The sequence below is a fragment of the Alternaria alternata genome, assembly GCF_001642055.1.
Source record: "Alternaria alternata strain SRC1lrK2f unplaced genomic scaffold CC77scaffold_4, whole genome shotgun sequence".
Taxonomy (NCBI): Eukaryota; Fungi; Ascomycota; class Dothideomycetes; order Pleosporales; family Pleosporaceae; genus Alternaria; species Alternaria alternata.
Window position 1 is genome coordinate 1,438,913 of NW_017306193.1, and position 18,736 is coordinate 1,457,648.

The window sequence follows — 18,736 nt, forward strand, 5'->3', positions numbered from 1 at the left end:
TCTCTCGGCGTCTTAACTTTTCAACTAGACAGGTGAATCCACATTGACCTCATACTGACCCACGGCCAAATATCTTTTCGGACCTTCACATTCATCTGCGAATACCTCCAGCCTCCACTTTCACCTCCCCAACCTTAACCTACACCTTCCACTCCGCCCAATACCCTATCCAATAACACCTGATTTCACACTATGGCGCCCACAGAGATCCCACCGCCCCTCGAGGGTAAGAAGAGGCGCATCGGAGTCATGACGAGCGGAGGAGACGCACCTGGCATGAACGGAGCAGTACGCGCTGTAGTACGCATGGCCATTCACAACAATTGCGAGGCATTCGCGATATACGAGGGCTACGACGGTCTGGTCAAAGGCGGAGACATGATCAAAGAGATGCACTGGGAGGACGTCAGAGGTTTCCTATCCGAGGGCGGTACGCTCATTGGCACAGCACGATGCATGGAGTTCATGCAACGAGAAGGCCGCCGGACGGCTGCAAAGAACATGATCATCAAGGGTATCGATGCGCTGATCATCTGCGGTGGTGACGGTTCCCTCACAGGCGCGGACAAGTTCCGTGCTGAGTGGCCAGAGCTGCTGACCGAGCTGGTGCAAGAAAAGCAGCTCACACAGGAGCAGGTCGAGCCCTTCAAGCACCTGAACATTGTCGGATTGGTTGGTTCCATCGATAACGACCTTTCCATGACCGACGCTACCATCGGCTGCTACACCTCTCTCGGCCGTATCTGCGAAGCCATCGACTCGGTCGACACCACTGCCGTCAGTCACCAGCGTGCTTTCGTCATCGAAGTAATGGGTCGGCACTGTGGCTGGCTCGCACTCAGCGCTGGTGTTGCGACAGGCGCCGACTTTGTCTTCACACCTGAAAACCCACCCAGCGAAGGCTGGCCGGAACAGATGTGCAAGCAGATCAAGAAGCAGAGAGAGATGGGCAAGCGAAAGACTATTGTCGTTGTTGCCGAGGGAGCCATCGACCGCAACCTTAACAAGGTTACTTCACAGCAGGTCAAGGACATTCTTGCAAACGAAGCGGGGCTTGACACACGAGTGACTACGCTCGGACACGTCCAGCGTGGAGGTACACCATGCGCCTACGACCGTATGCTTGCGACACTCCAGGGTGCTGAGGCTGTCAAGGCAGTGTTGGAAGCTACCCCGGAAACCCCCAGCCCGGTTATCTGCATGCAAGAGAACAAGATCGTTCGACGACCACTCCTTGAAGCTGTCGCTCAGACCAAGGAGGTTGCTGTAGCTATCGAAAGGAAGGACTTCCACAGGGCCATGCAGCTCCGCGATACTGAATTCGAGCAACAGTACCAAGCCTACCAAATCACAACAGCGCAAGATCAGCCAGATCTTCTACTACCAGAGAACAAGCGCATGCGCGTCGGTATCATCCACGTAGGTGCCCCAGCCGGAGGCATGAACGCAGCCACACGAGCTGCTGTTGCGCACTGCCTTGCTCGCGGCCACACGCCAGTTGCGCTCCACAACGGTTTCCCTGGCATAATCCGCCACCACTCTGATGAGCCCGTGGGTGCGGTGCGAGACATCAAGTGGATCGATGCTGAGACCTGGGCATCCAAGGGTGGATCTGAGATTGGAACGAACCGTGGGCTCCCTAGTGAAGATCTCGAGACAGTTGCGTTCGTCTTCAAGAAGTTCAACATCCAGTCTCTGTTCGTTGTCGGCGGTTTCGAAGCATTCACAGCTGTTTCGGAACTGAGGAAAGCACGGGAGTACTACAAGTCGTTCAAGATTCCCATGGTCATCATCCCTGCCACCATCTCGAACAACGTCCCAGGAACAGAATACTCCATTGGCTCGGATACTTGCTTGAACGCGCTTATCCAATACTCCGATGCCTGCCGCCAATCAGCGTCAGCGTCGCGTCGCCGCGTCTTCGTCATTGAGACCCAAGGTGGTGAGTCGGGCTACATCGCAACAGTTGCCGGTCTCAGTATCGGAGCATTGGCCGTATACACACCCGAAGACGGCATCAACCTTAAGATGCTCGACCGCGACATCGACCACCTCCGCGAGGTCTTTGCCAAGGACAAGGGTATCAGCAGGTCTGGTAAGGTGATTTTGGTCAACGAGAAGGCGTCGAAGACCTACTCCGTGCAAATGATCGCTCAAATGATTGCGGAAGCCGGCAAGGGCAAGTTTGAATCTCGTCACGGTGTGCCTGGTCACTTCCAGCAAGGTACCATACCATCGCCCATGGACCGTGTCAGGGCCGTCAGATTCGCTATCAAGGCTATGCAACATCTTGAGAGCTTTGCTGGTCTAGACGCAGATGAGATCGAGGACGACTCCATGTCAATTAGCGTTATCGGAATCAAGGGCAGTAAGCTACTGTTCTCTCCGATGGAGACTGTGGAGAAGAGGGAGACTGAGTGGCACCGTCGCCGCCCCAAGCATGAGTTCTGGATGGCTCTCAAGGAGACGGTCGACACGCTGTCCGGTAGGCCTCAGGCGCCAGCCAAGCCTACTGAGATCGACACACTGGCTGGACGGCCAGCAAAATAAACGCACACAAGGCTTTAGAGCTTATGAAGGTGTACAGGCGTACATTTGAGTTTGAGAAACTTGCTACAGAGGGCCTTTGGCTACCATGATCACGGCGTACATGTAGATAGATGCTTCCTTATGATAACGACCACGAAATGATCTGACTAATAATCATCTTATCTCAATCCTCTTGAAATTTGTCCAAGCTTTCGTCGTTCCAGCTTAGGAATTTGCCGTTAAAGCTCTTGACCTCGTCACCTCCAACAGCCAGTCTCGCAATGACATAACCCGGTTGTTCTGGCTTCAAAAGCCCTCCGTCGCTCTTCAGTCCACTGAACTTCTCTCTATCCTTTCCGCTCATTCGCTCGTGATGCACTTCTCGGATCTCACGTTGCATCTCCGTGTCTACGACGCCTGGTCTGATAGAGATTGTTGTAACAGAAGGTTCTTCGACTGAGAGGGTAAGGGCTAGGTGGTTTAGTACCGCTTTTCCGGCACCATAGCAGCCCCAGCCTTGGTAAGCGGAGGTTGCGGCGCCGCTGGAGGTTAGGAGGATACGGCCCTGGGTCTTGCGCAGAGAAGGGAGAGCAGCTTGGATCTTGAGTAGTTTAGAGTGGTTAGCTGGGCTTTTGAATGAACTAGAGGAGATGAAGCATTTTCGAAGCAGCCATATATGCTCCTATCCTTGAATTTGGTGATGATTGACTGACTGAATAAATGAATGAAACCAAGACGGAACAGGTACGTACCAAACCAACAGCACTGAAAACATTGACATCGAATCCCTTTCTCCATTCCTCAGCACTAGTATCAGCCACCTTCTTCACTGGATCTAAAGACCCATGGTTGATGATCAACGAGTCGAGACGTCCCCATTTCTCGTTTGCCAAAGCTACAGCTTTTTCAGGCAACGAAGCGTCGGACATGTCTCCAGCGAGCACGGCGACTTTTTCAGAACCATATTCAGATTGCAGGGCTTCGAGAGCTGACTGGGTTCGTGATACGAGCACCAGCTTGTGGTTGCGGGAGAGCAGATGGTGGGCGATTGCCTGACCGATTCCTATTTGGACGGGTTAGTAAGAGATGAATCTTACTATCACAATATCTTCTTTCCACTTTGTACAGAAAAGTAGTTGCAACGTGGTAGCTTTTGCACTCCTTCAGTACTTGAAGACGAGAAGGAATATAGAATTGCAATGCTTTTGGCTGGGCTGGAAAGAGATGCTATGAGCTTGTTAGATGCACGCACGTACCTCTCGATGCACCCGTGAGTATAACAACCATTTCTTGTGATTGGCTCATTTTGACTGTTGATTGGATGTTTAGAGCTGTGAGCTGGGCATTGGGAAAAGTTAAGCTCATGTTGGAGGGGCATACGTCATATTAGTCATCTTATCATTCGAGCAGTCTACGGGTGGAGGGCAACTCGAAAAGCATGAGCTTCCGCAGTAATCATACGTTAACTTACTAGGATCTTAAGCAAAGTGAATTCAAGCAGTTCAGAGCTTGAGGAGTTGGTTTAGTGGTTTGATCTAGGGCATATCTGGATTCGTTCACGACACCGCAAGAGGACACCCGATTGTAGCTTTTGAATTTATAGAAACTACAGGAACAAGTCCTTTCGAGGTACTTTACACATTCTAAACTCTCTTTACAACCTAATGTTTACATGCTCGCCTTTCCTCTACTCTCAAAAGGCAATATCAGCACTAACAGCCCCGCAGCGATGAACAATGCCCCACTCACGTAAACGGGCACGCTAGTCTCCAAGTCTGCAAACATAGCAACAATGGGCGCCATGATACCAAAAACTCTGTTCGCGCTCGCTGTGATGGCATTTCCTGTACCGCGATCCTTTGTTGGGAAGATCTCAGGGGTGTATGCGTACAAGACTGCGTACATGATATTGCTCATGAAGTTGTAGGCACAGTTCCATCCAAGGAGGCTGTTAGAATTGAGTGCCCTTGTGGAGCATAGCAGGAATACACCAGTAAGCACTGTGGACAAGGACAGTGTGCCTTTGCGGCCTATATAAGGCGCCTCAACGAGCAGACCACCAAGGATACAGCCTGGTACGCCCAGGACAGCGATGATGAGACTGTTGCGATAGGTTATATAGGTGGAGCCATCGCCAAAGTCTACGCCACGTGTGGCTTGGATATAGGGCAGGTATGCGTTGTATAGTGGGTAACCGAGTCCGATAAATGCCCAGACCAAGGTGATTGTGCTAGTTGAAAAAGCTAGTTTCTTCGTGGCGAAAAGAGCCTTGACGTGCGAGCTGTCCAACTTCTGAAGGTTGCGCTTGACCACTGCGGTGGCAGTGCTGGTTTGCTGAGCGGTACCAGGTAGCGCGTAGTTGTTGCAAGTCGTGAGTTCCTCGAGAGTCAGAGACGAAGCTTTGCCGTTGCGGCGGGCAACCTCATGAACAATACGGACGGCTTCTGAATCGTTTCCTTTGCCCATGAGGAACTTAGGCGATTCGAAGATTGTAAAGAAGACGAAGCGTCCAATGAACATCATAAGAGCAACACCTCCCATTACCTTGAAGCTGAATTAGCGATTACCTCAAGACCATGTGGCATAATACTGACAATCATAAAGTATCGCCATCCCATATTCTCTCCTCTCGCGCAGTTTGTATCCGTCTGTTGACATGTAAGATTTCCAAGCAACGGCCATGCTACAAGAGTAGCAAAGACTTGTGCGAGCGCCCAGTTTATCGACAGGATTGTCAACAAATACTGGTGTGATCCAGGGAGAAACCTGAATTCGGGTGTAGAAAGTCAGTGTATGTCTCACATGCACTTTGTGTATGGCATTACTGACTCGAGAAAGATGGCAGAGTCTACAGGCAGGTTTCCACCCACGCCAACAGACCATAAAGCAGCAAAAGTGCCAATGGCAGCAAAGTTTGGACTACTCGCCGCTATCATACCGAATACAGCCGTGATACCGATGGTGAGATTGAAGGCCCATCTCCTGCCGAATATGTCACAACCGAAACCCCAGAACACTGCGCCGAAGAGAAGTCCAATGTTTTGAGACAGAGACAGAAGCGGTGGTCTGGTAGGGCTGAACTCGTTGCTCACAGGTGTGAAGATCAACGATGTTACGATGGGCCAGAGATTGTCCATGGCCCATCCGAAGCCGATGACGATGAAGAGCTGTAGCTTGTTAGACGGTCGGAAGATGGTAAGTCGAAACAACTTGTGAGCATTCACTGGGCTTTTCAATGTACGGCGTGTTGATGCAACACAAGTGGGCGCCGCCGGGATTAACACTTACCTGCCACTGATACCTTCCCATGCCTATGTCCTGGATTGCTTTGTTCAGCATCTTCGCCTTGGCTTCGTACACCGGATCCAGCGACCCATCTTCGAGGACAGATACGGGCGCCTCTCCATCTCTTGCAACAGTTTGTGCCGAAGGCTCCTTGTTACTGTAAGTTTCATCAATCTTCCTGGATGAGTCGGCCATGGTTTTCATCTGTTCTCTAAACCGACTGCGAGCACAACAAGTGAGGGAGAGGGGAGGCCGAAGTGGATCAAACTAAATACAGACGACTAGGATCATACAAGCGAATTGGTGGCGAGCGCAGTGAGCATTAGCGACGCTAGGAAACCCAGTGAATGGGAGATCTTCAACGGGAATGGTGTATGATTGAACCAGTGGTTTGCAGACTGCATGTTTAGTGTGACGACTCACAGTGTTCCTTGTCGCGCAATCGGCCTTCCCGTTTGCGCAATACCATGCATGGGGGCAAGTATCACCACCACGCGCGGGGTACTTTGTGGGGGGACGTCATGGCTGTACTATATGCCTGTTACCAGATTCCCGCAGGCGATTAGAGAACATGGATCTTAGTCTGGATCTACACAAGGTGTGAGTGTGTTATGCTGTGTGAGAAGCTACACCTAGCGGGTCAAGATCTGCATGTAGTGCATGGAGGGTGGTGTGGGAAGGGGAAACGTAGATTCGGCGACGGAGTTCCTCCGCGCTAGTATGACGCGCCGGCACGTCCAAGGTGACAACACGGGATCCACGTCAACCGAGAGGAAGAAGCTTGGAGTTCGGTAGTCATTATTTATTTATACCAAGAATCTATGACCTTGTGTTTGGTGCACATAATCTTGATGTAAGCACCAGCAATGCATAATGCAGAGCAGCGCAGTAGCAAGACGGCGGAACGTGGTCTACTTCCACAGCTTGCTCAAACTGGTCGCCTTATCGTCGTGCTTGTTCAGCACCTTTGCGGTGGCCAGGTCAAAGTCCTCCTGCGTTACGTGCACTCTCCTCTCCCTCAGTGCATACATGCCGGCCTCGGTGCACACACCCTTCAACTCGGCTCCTGAACATCCGTTCATCTTCTCAGCAACCTTTGTCAGGTTGATGCCACGCGTCAGGTTCATGCTTCTAGAGTGAATGCGTAGAATGTCGGCACGGGCTTCGACGGTTGGCGGCGGGAACTCGATCTTTCGGTCGATACGTCCGGGTCGTAGAAGGGCAGGGTCTAGAATGTCCAATCGGTTGGTTGCCATGATAATCTTGATATTCTTGGTGGGCTCGAAACCGTCGAGCTGATTCAGCAGCTCCAACATGGTTCGCTGCACCTCGGAGTCACCACCTGAGCTTCCTTCGACTCGACTTGATCCAATGCTGTCGATCTCGTCCATGAAGATGATGCTGGGTGCGTGTTCTCGTGCCATGACGAAGAGCTCGCGGACCATGCGACTGCCTTCACCAATGTACTTTTGCACCAGCTCGCTACCAGACACGCGGATGAACTTGCAGTCAGCGTGGTGGGCGACGGCACGCGCAAGCAGTGTCTTTCCTGTACCAGGTGGGCCGTATAGCAGCACACCCTTGGGCTGAGCAATACCGAGCGACTCGAAGAGTTCGGGATGTTGCAGACCCAGCTCGATGACTTCCTTGATTTCCTTGATCTGCTGGTCCAAGCCACCAATCATGTCGTATGTGCTGTCGGGCACCTTCTCGACCATCATGAGGGAGACGAGGGGATCGACGGACGAGGGAAGCAGCTTCTCGAGCTTGTACGAGTCGCTGAGCAGGGTGACGCGCTTGCCGGCGGTGAGTTTGCTGATATCGACGCTGTCGGCGACATCGACGACTGGCTCGGTTAGTTGTGGCTCTGGTTGTGGCTCTGAGCAGGCAGCGACATACCGTATTTGCCTTCGGGATGGACCTTTACAAGCACCTTCTTGGTGCCCATGACCTTGACTACCTCGCCGACATAGGACCCCGGCTGCTGCAGGAGGCCGAGCTCTTCTCGCAGTAACCGCACTCTTGAGTTGTAGTCGTTGCGCTGGGCTTCGAGTCGTCGTAGCTTGGCCTGTCCCTGTATGATCTCGAGCTTCATCGTCTCGATCTTGTTGTGGAAGAAGGTGTCGAGCGCCATGGCTGTGGCGGGCGCCGGCGGCGGTGTTTGGGCTGATGTGGTTGACTGGAGCAGAATTTGGATCTGCCGGCTTTGTCTAGTGAAGGGCGATAGAGAGGGTCGAGGCAAGGTCGTGGGGGAGATAGTGATGGCGTAGGCGTGGGTCGGCTTTGGCTTGCATGTTGACGCTGTGACGGCCGCCGCTGGAAGCTTCTCGGATCAAGGTTAGACCGATGCACCGGACGGAGGAGCCACACGCGCTCGCAAGTCGCGTCACCACCTCAGTCTGGCACTTCTTTCACGCACCCATCACTTCTACAAATCCGTTAAACAATGTAATTCGTTCTACCGTAACCTCATACGTGAGGAATTTGTTCGATTATCAACACGCGGCACTCTTCCGCTTTCTGCGAAGAATAAATACTCGCTGAATCTAAAACTTCCACCGTCCTAGACCCTCAAGACGCTCTCTTGGCGCGCACTGCCGTCCTCTGTCGGGGCGCTGCTACGACCTTGTTCCGTTGCTCAAATAACATCGAAAACACCTCGCGGTTCATGGCATAGTTGACCTGCGTACTCTCGTCTTCGGCGACGTTGTCATGAATCTTGAGATGGTTCACGTCTTTCCAAAGGTCCTCTATAACTGCAGCATTAATCTGAAGAGCCTGGTTGCGCGCTATGTTGCGTGTAATAATGCGCTCCGTCTTGACCGGCAAATCTCGTGGCGACGTCTCAGAATCGTCAACAAGCGTCTCGTCGCCGCTATCTTCGCCCTCGCCATTAGCTTCGTTGTTCAGAGCCTTGAGGTCCGCAAGAGTTAATGGCACAGTGCCATCATCTGCCAATGTCAGTTGGTATAAGGGAAACGCGGGCAGCTAAGCACTCACTTGACGGACGTCGGCCCTTCAATAATTTCGCGATTTTGAGGCCTTCGCAATTATGGACGTGCTCCCTTAAATACTCATCGATTCGCTGTATCGCTTCAGCATTGACCACGGCTTCTTTCCCTATGGTACGTATCACTCCGACATGGGCGACTTGGATCCGCAACACAAGCATCGTCTTTACTTGAACCAACTCATCCATAATGTCACCCAGTTTCTTCTCGTCTGCCGAGCCAGACGTCAGCTGGCGTGCAATCTGATTCATCTTACTTGTCATCTTCGGATCCAGGTTCTCAAGCAATTCGGCCAGCCTGACTTGAACGCCTTGCAGTCGGACTAGTTCTGTAGCCACAGTAGGGATTTGCAAATCTTCCTCATCATCTATAATACCGATGATCGCTTTGATGCTTTCGAGTTCGCTACGGTGTCGGGTCAAGACATCAGCCAGAGCTTTTTGACGACTATGCGCCTTGCGGAGGCGATCGACAATTCGAAAGGCTTGTTCCACGAGTTGAGTGGTAGCTTGAATCGCGGCGAGAACAGCGAATACTTCAGCCTGGTTCTGCACTTTAGCTTCATCACTCATCAGAGAGAAGACTGTTTACCATGGTGTTCAGCGTGTGGATTATGGATTAGTTGATCAAGGCAGTAAGACCAGAGATTGCGCTGACAGCTCAATGGGTGTGAGATTACATTTATGTCCAGCTGAGCTCGCCGGAAACGTCTTTGGGGCGCAGTGTTGATTATGAGTCGACCGTAATTGCGGTTGGTCTGGTTCGCAGCATGCATGCAAGATCGTAGCCATTGATTCGCCATCGCGAAGCGATCCTGCAGCCATGATGCACCCCAAGAGAAACTCGAGTTCATGCTGCTGTTGGCATCCAATAGTAGTCAACATCTTTCTGAGGGGTGCAGTCCTGCGCTGACAATACTTATGCTTGATACCACAGCCTATTAGGGTCTGAAGCGGCAAGAAGGTATGCGCCGCGCGCAGATCAAACTGCCGCGGCTTTTGTTCGCCCTTGTCCGTTCAGCTAAGTGTTGACTGAGCCAGCACCAAATAGAAGATCGAACCGACTATCCTTGACAACGTAGAAGCGACATATGGCGAATTCTTCTTTTCCCTCTTGCGAGTAGCGAGCGAGATCGACATAATCATTGGTGGGCGGAAGGTGAATTCGATCCGAAGTAGCCTCCATCGTAAACGAAGAACCGCTGTACACTACAAGACTTAGACGGCGCACAATCTTGTGTGCAATGAAATTGTTCAAAACGGTGGGTCGGAATATGGCGCGAACCACATGACGGGCGTCACTCGTGCTCGAGTTGAGAGTTAGATTTTGGCCTTGGAGGACACGTTTATCCGATGTCTTTTTCTGGTAATTGTTAGGAACCACTCTGTACCAATCCGCACTGACTGCTGCTTACTGGCAATTGTACAGTAAATTTCCCGGACACTTTCGACGAAGATGGAGTCTTGAGTACTTTGCTCTTGTTCGGCATCTTCGCCGCGCATCTACTCGGTAGTGCTGATTCGTTCCCAGACGAGACTATCTCTGTACCCCAGCCGCACTTGCAGTCTGGAGACACAACTAGAGTCTTGCTTGTATTCGTTAGGAGCGTGCTCTGTCGGTCGGAGTGGGGGTTTGACTTACAAGTTAAGATTATAGACCTTATCTGCCACAGGCCCGTTGATTTGAACAGCATTGCCGCTGGAGATGTTTCGGCTAACGGAGGTCGCTACTACCATAGCTTGTATATCCTGAGAAGTACAGCTAGGAGAAGATATCAACGACATGATACGATGGTGTGCTAACAACGCCCTCTGAACAACATCGGCTTGGACGAGGTTATTCACTGTCCTCGTAGGCTCGGCTCTTACGGTTGAGGGAGGCTGTGAAGATGTGATTGGAACAAGCCTCTTGTCAGCCGGGCGGGGTACGGAAACGCCGTGACCGGTGTGCTGAGGGTTGCATATGACCATCCAAGGTTTGATGGATGGTGTTCCACAGCCCTGTATTGACCTGCAGTTCCGGTCAACTTGGAACGGCAAAGCGCAGATCCAAGCGAACGATTGTCTTGAATATCGATGGATCGATAAGCGCTCCTTGGCTCTTGTGCACGTCTTCGGTCTGCGCCTCATCGTTTTCTGCCTTGTTGCCAGGCTCGTACTACACGCAATGCGCTTTGCAGGATCGTCAATCTCTTACCTCCTCACGCCACAGCCATTATGAGCTACATTGCTCGAATGCGCCTGGGCTAGCGCTGCTCTCCGCAGCCATCAGAACCTCGTTCATGCGACGCAAGTAAGCCCCACTCACATGCGGTCCGGTCGCTTCGACTGCGCATCATGTACCACTTATACGGCACACATCAGCTGGTCTCGAAGCTGGTGAAAGAGAGTCCTGAGAAAGCCGTTGATATCCTCACTAGATGTTGCGCAGACAGTAAGGTCCTCGAAGAGATCAACGCATATCTCTTGCAGCCAAAACCAACGCAGCGCGAGGTTCCTGCTCTCCTACCAGGCGGACTCGACATAACATTTGGTTCACCTGCTTCGCCGTCTGTAGATAGCTCGCGTCATGCTGGATCCCCTCTGCCTCGTCAAAGGCTGGCTCGCCGCCCTTCCTCAAATTCAACAACATATCCCCTCAGTCCACCTAGGTCAGCGTCATCAGTAACCTCCCATTCCACCAGAAATGAGATCTCCATGGGGGAGTATATACTACTTCTTCTCTTCGGGGGAACTGAGGTTGAGGAGCACCTGGTCCGTATGAGACTTGCGCAGACGAGATACAGTGTGATACGTGGAGACGTCGTCCAAAAACGCGGTCTTGATACCATGTGCACATTAGTTCAACCAGACTTTAACGAAGTATATGTGCCTAGTCGCACAGCCGCAGGATTCGACCTAGTACCAACCTCTTGCTCAATAGAGCTGACCTGGCGCCGACCACGGTCCGACTCTACGCACAACACCATATTCTATGTAGTGCCACAAGAAGCACTTGACACGGACCTTCTTCTTGGTTGCGAGGACTCTGGTGAAGGCATTCCAGGTGCGTATATACATATTCACTATGGTCAAGGAAGATCCTTTGGCTGATTAGATGCGCCCTTCGACCAGACTATCAGCCTACCATTGTTCCTGAATCGCAAGCTCGACAGAACCCACTTCACCAAGAATACAGGCAGGACATGCGTCCTCCAGCACCAACACCACCTTCCGTATCGTTTCACCGTTCAGCAATGACTCACGGCGGATCCGCTCGCGCAAGCCCCGTTCATCCTCAAAACGAGCAATACCATCCACATCATTTGGTAGAGCCCTTGATCTCTCGACAGCGGACATATGGAACAGCAGTACAAAGTCAACAGCCTTCACCAGCCCCTACGGTTCTGGGCTCGCACATTGAGCACCCACAGCCTCTTCGACCAAACATCGCTGCAGCAAGCCCTGTCCAAGACGCCGATCCCAACAAAAACGCTGGTAGAATCAGATTGAGTATCTCATGGGACGTGACCACTTTCAACGTATGGCTGGATCTGAACGCACATTGCGATGCTTTCTATAAAGCCTTCCAACAACAGGCCGCAAAGCAGCGCAAGAGCATACTCGACCGAGCTACCATCACAATACAACTGAAGAATGATAAGAACATGCCAGACGAGGAAGCCTGCCCCCTCTCACTTGCCGAAGATGACTTGGAAGCAGATTGGGAGATGATCACTGAATGGTTGGAGGCAAATAGGAGAGACAAATCGCCTCATATCTATGGCGTGGTAGAGATGGAAGAAGGGTGAAGGTCTACCCTTCCCTCTGGACCTTCGGTTCAGAATTTCATGCGATAACCCCTCCACTGATTGTTGCTTGAGGTCGCGAGCGCTCTTCAAGAGGCTATCGTGACTCCCGTCACCACTGGAATATTGTACGAAGACGTATACCCTCCGCATACGACATGTCCAGGAGGATCAAGGTCAGTGTCAGGTTTTGAATCGGGTCAGAGATACACGAGGTCTAATGAGCAACAGCTAGAGACAAGGAACCCAGCGGCACGAACAGAAGGCTGGCGCTCGAGCTGAGCAAGACGGAATAAGTTTTAACCATATATGAATCTTTCGGACCAGTGTAAAGATCCATCTACATCTTTAGACACATTAACTACCACAAGTAACTCCTGGAACAGTCAACTCACCCCTCTCTCGCGGTGCACAAAATCGACCAGACTCCTACCTTACTAGAACTAGCGACCTTCAGGCAAAATGACTGAAACTCTGCCCTTTTACTCCTACGTTCCATAATGATGAGGAAAGGATAACAACATATTAAGTAGAAACAATATAATCTATGATCTTCTACAATTTTCTCATTTCAAGTGTGGAGGGATTTGCAGTAAAAGAAAGATGTAAGGCTTAGAAAGCAGCGACTTCAGGATTCTCGAGCATCAAGTATATCGCAGGCCTCTTCACTGTTGATTGGCATTGCCATGCTCGATCTTTGCTCAAAGGGCGTGCCACTAGTGTTGTTCTGTGAATGACATCATGAGCTACGCTCTTTTGGTAACGATCGTCATCCCGTCATTCGCTTTATCATGACTAACAGTCTGCTTAATTGCCGTGCCGCTTGTTCCTGTGAGGCACTCGTGCAATATCAAGCATTGGCCCTGCCCTAACTCTATCATCCAAACTTATGTTTGTGAGAAACGACAAAGATTGAGAAACGACAAAGACTAAATCATTAAACCCAGTCGGTTATTCAATAATGACAAGCAACGGGAGTGGCGACGACATATCTCTTCGCGAGCCACAGCAGTTGAATACAGGCGATAATGCTGAGCAGAACGTGAGACAGAGAAGTCTGGACAGGAACAGAGTGTTCGCTCTTGTAGGTTCTGCGTTATCGCAGCTACCGATATGGGGTATGATACCTGGAATATTTGGTTTCAGGTAAAAGTTATCTCACATGTATAGGCTTCGCCATGAGCTATGGCGTTCTTCAAGAATATTACTTCGATAATTGGACACTGGAAGGTGATCGCAAACTTACCGGTATCATCGGCACGACATCCAACGGCGTCATGTACCTGTCCATGCCTTTATTGTTTGCTTTGTTCACCAAACGCTGGGCCCGTTATCGCCAGAGCGCAGCTATCTTGGGTGCTCTACTCGCATGCACCGCCTTTATCTTATCGTCATTTAGTAGACATGTTTGGCATCTCGTCGCGACACAGGGAGTACTAGCAGCATTGGGTTGCGCACTCGTCTATAGCCCGACTACACTATCCCTCGGCGAATGGTTGGTCAAATCTTTGTACGAACTGCTTGCGAAGCATACACTGACTTCGTACACCAATATCTAGGTTTAACACTCAGAATCGAATTTGCAATCGAGCTGTAGCCTACGGCATCTGTCTTTCCACGAAAAACATTGTAGGATCAGTTTGTCCGTTTATCTTCCGAGGACTCCTCGATCGCTACGGTTTTCGAACTACCTTGATTGTATGGGCCGCTATCACATTCGGAACTGCCGTTCTTTCCGTTTCAATGATAAAGCCACCGCGTTCGAGCCTCGACACAAGCACTACTCGTGGGCGCAAAATTCCCTGGCACTTCCTCAAACATCAGACTTTCTGGGTCTATAGTATCGCAACTCTGCTGCAGAGCGCTGGTTACGGTATTCCGCAAACTTACATCAGCGAGTATGCACGCAACGTCTCCCACCTGTCCCACACCTTCTCAGCACTCCTCATCACTCTGATCAATATACCCGGCATCTGCTCCTCCACCTTCTTTGGCTTTTTGAGCGACAACAAATACTTCCACCTCTCTGCCCCGACTGTTACCGTAATGTCTGCAGTCAGCTCTGCTCTGTCTGCATTTCTGTTCTGGGGATTAGCCGCGCAAGGGGGCATACCGTTACTAGTGTTGTTTGCCATCACCTTTGGCTTCTTCGCTAGTGGTTACAGCGCAACCTGGGGAGGAGTCATAAACGACATAGAGAACGACGCAGCGCGAAGGAACGAAGCCGTGGATAGTGGGGTGCTGTACGGTTTACTCAATGGTGCCAGGGGTATCGGATACGTAGCGGGTGGGCTTGTCAGTGTGCCTCTCATCCAGGCTGGAAGTACGACGTCGGTAGGACGCTTGGGATATGGGACGACTTACGGCCCCCTTATCATATTCACCGGTCTTTCATTGTCTTTTGGTGGTCTAGGACTGGCCTTTCGGCGAAAGTAAAAGCAACCACCACATTTGCAAGAAAGGTATCGCTGGGGATAAATAGCTTCAGAAAGGCGATCAGAGAAGACGGGTAACGCAGATAACATAGTTGATTTAGTAGAGGAGCTCGTTGTGCAGCGTATCGGCTGCTCTAAATACTTCCTGCTATGAGGGCAAACGTCTTATCAGCCATGAGCTATCGTACAAGAAGGCCTACAAACTTGTCGGAGCTGTGCCCGAGGGGATAGCGCCAGAAGGCATAGCTCCGCTCGGCATAGTTCCGTTACCCCCCGCACCGCCTTCACCACCCATATCCATAGCATTCTCATTCGCAACTCCTCCACCCGCTTGATAGTCCGCAGCAACAGCATAGTACTCATCGTCAGTATAATCAGCTGTAGAGTTGATGCCGATCTGTATCCATGCCATCAAGCCATCTTCCACGTCATCCCCAAGATACACGTACTCCGGGAAGGGGTCGAAGTCATTATCTGTCTGGACGATAGACCACATATCCTCATCGTTGGTAGTATATGCCTGGGTGTTGGAAACATAAGGCTCCGTAGCTTCGACAGCGGATTTGAGGTCTTCAGGCCAGAAGAGCTGACCAATATGAGTTACGGCACCATCGGAGCCGGTGGTACCATTGGAGCGAACGGTCACATTAGTCTTGACGAGGAGGTGCGTGTGTGTTGCACGACCCTCGTAGTGACCTGGGAACAGAGTCTCAAAGGCTACAACACCATCCGCATCAGTCTCTTGAACTCCGCGCAGGAAAGTAGTATTAAGACCGCCTTGGCCGGACTCGACACCGCTGTAGTAGCCGGTAGAGTTGCAGTTCCATACGTCGACGTAAAGCTGCGGCACAGGCTCACAGGTGCTTACGTCGACATATTGGACTTCAAGATAGAGATCGATGCCCTTTTGGTTCTCGACAACGTTCTTGCGGATCATCTCGCCAGTGACATAATAGGGGCCGTCGGTGACTTCAGGAGAGAGGATGCAGGAGGTGTTTGCAGCGAAAATGTCACTGGCGAGAGTGTTGGGTGTGTAACTCATCACACCCGTCATATTGTGATTGACGTTCTCGAACTCCTGGAGGAGGGCCAGGTCGCGACGGTACTTTTTGGACTCTGTGGGTCAATGTCAGCAACGTCCATGGGTAAATGAGGGTGCTATTGACGAAGGACGTACTCGCAGTAATACCACGCTTTTCGCGAAGAGCATCCAAGGTGTTTGCACGACGTGCCTCCGCACGACGCATCAAGCTGCGGTGCTTGAGAGTGTCTTGACATTCGGCCAAGGAGCGTTTTGCTGCTGCTGCACGCAGACCACGAACGTCAATCTCACGCTTGATCTTGACGTGATCATGCTTCTCGCCAGGATGAGCAGCTACAGTGCTGATAAAGGATGTGGCTGCAGCAGCACCGGCGAGGATGGAGGCGATGTTAACCATGTTGGAATGTCAGTTCCAGAAAAAGATCAGGTAAATAGTGTAAAGCGATGAATTTGAAGGCAAAGAATCTTGTGCAGCCGATATAAGACGTCAAATGGTGATGATAGAAAGCAATATGTCGATTTGAACCTCACTGCCTTTATACATTCCTTTCTTCTGTCCTGCTGTCCTTTCCTTTTGGAGATACTTACCATAAACGCCTCGTTACGAGTAGGAAAGCTTCGTCACGATACATGACGCGGCGTTCAAAGGCCCTAAGCCTCGCCATAGCCCAGAAAAGCTTTTCGAGGTTTCCCAACGTGGACGTGTTGAAGGGCTTAACCCACATGGTGTAGCTTCGCCACCAGGTTGACAGGCCTGGAACGCAGCATTGTAGACTCAATCGTACTAGTGTCATGCGTCATGTTGTACAATGCGATTTTGTCTATGTGAAGTTGGCCTGGCTGCATACGTACGCTTAGGAGCGTTGAAACGAGCGGGCGGACAATTTGGCGCAAGGACCGCGCCCAGGCGGGAAGCGCCGAAGTTAGCGTCGGAAGAGACTCGAACTAGGTGTAATCAAAACTGTTTTATTGGCCGCTGCTAGTGTGGTCATGAAGATGTGCGTATACCAGTCGTCGCAAGCTTCGTCAAAAGTTCTTGTTGGTGCTTAGGTTTCGAGTCATGCACCAAACAACACGATTAATCCTTTGCGCGTCCATGATTTTATATTGACCACGCCTCAGCTCATATTACAGTGCTACTATCATCTGCTTCCCCAGGCCTTTTGCATCAAAGCCTCTACTGTGATCGGATGTACCTCCGGGAAGACATCGTTCCTCAGTCCCTCTCCTGTGATATCCATAATGCCTTTGACGGCCATGACACCAAACTCAGCCATCATGCTTCGAGTAGCATCTTCGGGAAGTCCATAAGAGCCCTCAGGTTGCTCGAACAGTGTCGCTTGACCCTGCTCTAGCTTATCGATGGGATCATAGGTGACTTCCCACTTTTCGCCTATGATTCCAGTTGTCAGCTTTGCTCTAAATATCCATGATATGGTTGCCAAAGATGACTTACCAGTTACTCTCTCCGCAGTTTCCACGACTTTGTTCCACGTCAACTTGTCGCTAGCAAAAGCGCTGAACTCAGGCCATCTCTTCTCCTCGTCCAATAAAGCAGCAATATACTTCGCAACATCTGTGGAATGCAAGAACGTGACTGACGCCTTGCCGTCGCCTGGGAGTGCCGCTTTCCGGTTGTCGAAATCAAGGGCATATTTAAAAGGCTTCATATTACTCTTGCAATGCGGCATGCCAAAGTAATCTGAAAACCAGCCGAACATGACACGTGTGAAGTCGAGATGAGAGCTGCGGAGTAGATCGGCAGCATCCAACCACCATTTCGCTGCTGGGTGAAATTCGAGGACTCCTGGGTGTGAGTAGTTGACCCCGTACTCGCTGGGCATAAAGCGCTTTACTGAGCCAGAATCGATTGCTGCTTGGATGAGATTCATCTGAGCTTTCGCGCTTTCTTCAGTGAAAAGCGCCAACGCAGATATAACAACGTCGACATTGTGTTTCTTGAGAGACTCTTTGACAGACGCTACATCTTCGTAGTCTGCTTCGATTACTCGTACGGACTCAAGTCCTGGTATCTTGTTAGCCTAGACTTTGTTAGCAACTCTTCTTCAGGGTTGGCAAATTCCTGTATTTGTACCTTTCGGCTCAAGATCAGAATTTCGTGTTTATCTTGACCAACAAGTTCTTCAACGATTGTTCGGCCCACGCCACCGGTACCTCCAGCGATTGCTACAGTGACCATGTCTGGGGATTGATCGGATACGTGCAATGGAGATGACTTGTTGTGATCTACGAGAAGAAGCGGTGATTGACGATGTCAATTGAACAGAAGTGAAGTGATTTATGGCCGTCTAAGCACTTCACAGCTTGACTTATATGGTCAGCTAGTGGACAAAACCCGGTCGGAAGCTCCATCGCTGTACTACGCGTGTTGTAAATCAGCCTCCAAGTATCTTGGCGCGGCGGCACGAAGTTGATCCTAGACGTTGATGGAAGCTGCGCCCTTCGTCGGCATGGGGATGGAAGCGGGGCGTAAGGACTTGGCGCCTCAGCTGTAATACATGACATCAGCTCTACAAACTATGGAATGGTTGACCCAAGTCCTGATGATTGTATTGCGGTACCATGACGGACATACGGACATTCTGAAAGTGCGCAAAATAGGAGTGTCAGCTTCAGGACGCGTTGG

General features: G+C 51.0%; 9 protein-coding genes across 9 annotated transcripts; 3 read left to right on the forward strand and 6 right to left on the reverse strand.

The window, feature by feature from the left end:
• Nucleotides 1-192: 192 nt before the first annotated feature.
• On the forward strand, nucleotides 193-2,550 carry CC77DRAFT_1029009 (6-phosphofructokinase; the record flags this gene model as incomplete). The annotated part of the gene is made up of 1 exon (XM_018526484.1): nucleotides 193-2,550. The coding sequence occupies one exon, from the start codon at nucleotides 193-195 to the stop codon at nucleotides 2,548-2,550; it is 2,358 nt and encodes a 785-aa protein (XP_018389556.1).
• Nucleotides 2,551-2,578: 28 nt separating this feature from the next.
• CC77DRAFT_1017735 (NAD(P)-binding protein) lies at nucleotides 2,579-3,833 on the reverse strand. Its single transcript, XM_018524469.1, has 2 exons — nucleotides 3,282-3,833; nucleotides 2,579-3,130 (listed from the first exon to the last, which is right to left on the reverse strand). The coding sequence occupies exons 1-2, from the start codon at nucleotides 3,456-3,458 to the stop codon at nucleotides 2,714-2,716; spliced, it is 594 nt and encodes a 197-aa protein (XP_018389557.1). The 5' UTR covers nucleotides 3,459-3,833; the 3' UTR covers nucleotides 2,579-2,713.
• Nucleotides 3,834-4,197: 364 nt separating this feature from the next.
• Nucleotides 4,198-6,009, reverse strand: CC77DRAFT_928393 (MFS general substrate transporter; the record flags this gene model as incomplete). The annotated part of the gene is made up of 4 exons (XM_018534048.1): nucleotides 4,198-5,073; nucleotides 5,124-5,295; nucleotides 5,359-5,696; nucleotides 5,818-6,009. 4 exons carry the CDS (start codon nucleotides 6,007-6,009, stop codon nucleotides 4,198-4,200), a joined length of 1,578 nt encoding a protein of 525 aa, XP_018389558.1.
• A 588-nt stretch (nucleotides 6,010-6,597) lies between these two features.
• Nucleotides 6,598-8,149, reverse strand: CC77DRAFT_983376 (26S protease regulatory subunit 8). The gene is made up of 2 exons (XM_018536142.1): nucleotides 7,714-8,149; nucleotides 6,598-7,660 (listed from the first exon to the last, which is right to left on the reverse strand). Exons 1-2 carry the CDS (start codon nucleotides 7,946-7,948, stop codon nucleotides 6,726-6,728), a joined length of 1,170 nt encoding a protein of 389 aa, XP_018389559.1. The 5' UTR covers nucleotides 7,949-8,149; the 3' UTR covers nucleotides 6,598-6,725.
• A 101-nt stretch (nucleotides 8,150-8,250) lies between these two features.
• Nucleotides 8,251-10,779, reverse strand: CC77DRAFT_983379 (hypothetical protein). Its single transcript, XM_018536143.1, has 4 exons — nucleotides 10,467-10,779; nucleotides 10,240-10,414; nucleotides 8,815-9,367; nucleotides 8,251-8,765 (listed from the first exon to the last, which is right to left on the reverse strand). The coding sequence occupies exons 1-4, from the start codon at nucleotides 10,607-10,609 to the stop codon at nucleotides 8,386-8,388; spliced, it is 1,251 nt and encodes a 416-aa protein (XP_018389560.1). The 5' UTR covers nucleotides 10,610-10,779; the 3' UTR covers nucleotides 8,251-8,385.
• A 988-nt stretch (nucleotides 10,780-11,767) lies between these two features.
• On the forward strand, nucleotides 11,768-12,973 carry CC77DRAFT_1017741 (hypothetical protein). The gene has a single exon (XM_018524470.1). The coding sequence runs from the start codon at nucleotides 12,061-12,063 to the stop codon at nucleotides 12,613-12,615; it is 555 nt and encodes a 184-aa protein (XP_018389561.1). The 5' UTR covers nucleotides 11,768-12,060; the 3' UTR covers nucleotides 12,616-12,973.
• A 600-nt stretch (nucleotides 12,974-13,573) lies between these two features.
• Nucleotides 13,574-15,048, forward strand: CC77DRAFT_1058631 (MFS general substrate transporter; the record flags this gene model as incomplete). The annotated part of the gene is made up of 3 exons (XM_018528149.1): nucleotides 13,574-13,730; nucleotides 13,783-14,107; nucleotides 14,172-15,048. 3 exons carry the CDS (start codon nucleotides 13,574-13,576, stop codon nucleotides 15,046-15,048), a joined length of 1,359 nt encoding a protein of 452 aa, XP_018389562.1.
• Nucleotides 14,996-16,858, reverse strand: CC77DRAFT_655232 (putative GPI anchored dioxygenase). Its single transcript, XM_018532630.1, has 2 exons — nucleotides 16,225-16,858; nucleotides 14,996-16,163 (listed from the first exon to the last, which is right to left on the reverse strand). Exons 1-2 carry the CDS (start codon nucleotides 16,484-16,486, stop codon nucleotides 15,244-15,246), a joined length of 1,182 nt encoding a protein of 393 aa, XP_018389563.1. The 5' UTR covers nucleotides 16,487-16,858; the 3' UTR covers nucleotides 14,996-15,243.
• CC77DRAFT_655944 (NAD(P)-binding protein) lies at nucleotides 16,859-18,448 on the reverse strand. Its single transcript, XM_018532631.1, has 3 exons — nucleotides 18,185-18,448; nucleotides 17,546-18,131; nucleotides 16,859-17,482 (listed from the first exon to the last, which is right to left on the reverse strand). Exons 1-3 carry the CDS (start codon nucleotides 18,287-18,289, stop codon nucleotides 17,232-17,234), a joined length of 942 nt encoding a protein of 313 aa, XP_018389564.1. The 5' UTR covers nucleotides 18,290-18,448; the 3' UTR covers nucleotides 16,859-17,231.
• Between the last annotated feature and the right edge of the window lie 288 nt (nucleotides 18,449-18,736).

What these genes read in the sequence shown, in the direction of transcription:
- CC77DRAFT_1017741 (XM_018524470.1), top strand. Translation starts at nt 12,061, where the DNA reads ATGACTCACGGCGGATCCGCTCGCGCAAGCCCCGTTCATCCTCAAAAC.
- CC77DRAFT_983376 (XM_018536142.1), bottom strand. Translation starts at nt 7,948, where the DNA reads ATGGCGCTCGACACCTTCTTCCACAACAAGATCGAGACGATGAAGCTC. An exon ending in CCATCCCGAAGGCAAATACG is followed by an intron (nt 7,661 to 7,713) that starts GTATGTCGCTGC and finishes TAACCGAGCCAG; the next exon opens with TCGTCGATGTCGCCGACAGC.
- CC77DRAFT_983379 (XM_018536143.1), bottom strand. Translation starts at nt 10,609, where the DNA reads ATGTCGTTGATATCTTCTCCTAGCTGTACTTCTCAGGATATACAAGCT. An exon ending in AAGGTCTATAATCTTAACTT is followed by an intron (nt 10,415 to 10,466) that starts GTAAGTCAAACC and finishes AACGAATACAAG; the next exon opens with CAAGACTCTAGTTGTGTCTC. An exon ending in GAAGGGCCGACGTCCGTCAA is followed by an intron (nt 8,766 to 8,814) that starts GTGAGTGCTTAG and finishes TGACATTGGCAG; the next exon opens with ATGATGGCACTGTGCCATTA.
- CC77DRAFT_655232 (XM_018532630.1), bottom strand. Translation starts at nt 16,486, where the DNA reads ATGGTTAACATCGCCTCCATCCTCGCCGGTGCTGCTGCAGCCACATCC. An exon ending in AAAGCGTGGTATTACTGCGA is followed by an intron (nt 16,164 to 16,224) that starts GTACGTCCTTCG and finishes ATTGACCCACAG; the next exon opens with AGTCCAAAAAGTACCGTCGC.
- CC77DRAFT_1017735 (XM_018524469.1), bottom strand. Translation starts at nt 3,458, where the DNA reads ATGTCCGACGCTTCGTTGCCTGAAAAAGCTGTAGCTTTGGCAAACGAG. An exon ending in TTTTCAGTGCTGTTGGTTTG is followed by an intron (nt 3,131 to 3,281) that starts GTACGTACCTGT and finishes AAACTACTCAAG; the next exon opens with ATCCAAGCTGCTCTCCCTTC.
- CC77DRAFT_655944 (XM_018532631.1), bottom strand. Translation starts at nt 18,289, where the DNA reads ATGGTCACTGTAGCAATCGCTGGAGGTACCGGTGGCGTGGGCCGAACA. An exon ending in TTCTGATCTTGAGCCGAAAG is followed by an intron (nt 18,132 to 18,184) that starts GTACAAATACAG and finishes AACAAAGTCTAG; the next exon opens with GCTAACAAGATACCAGGACT. An exon ending in AACTGCGGAGAGAGTAACTG is followed by an intron (nt 17,483 to 17,545) that starts GTAAGTCATCTT and finishes CTGGAATCATAG; the next exon opens with GCGAAAAGTGGGAAGTCACC.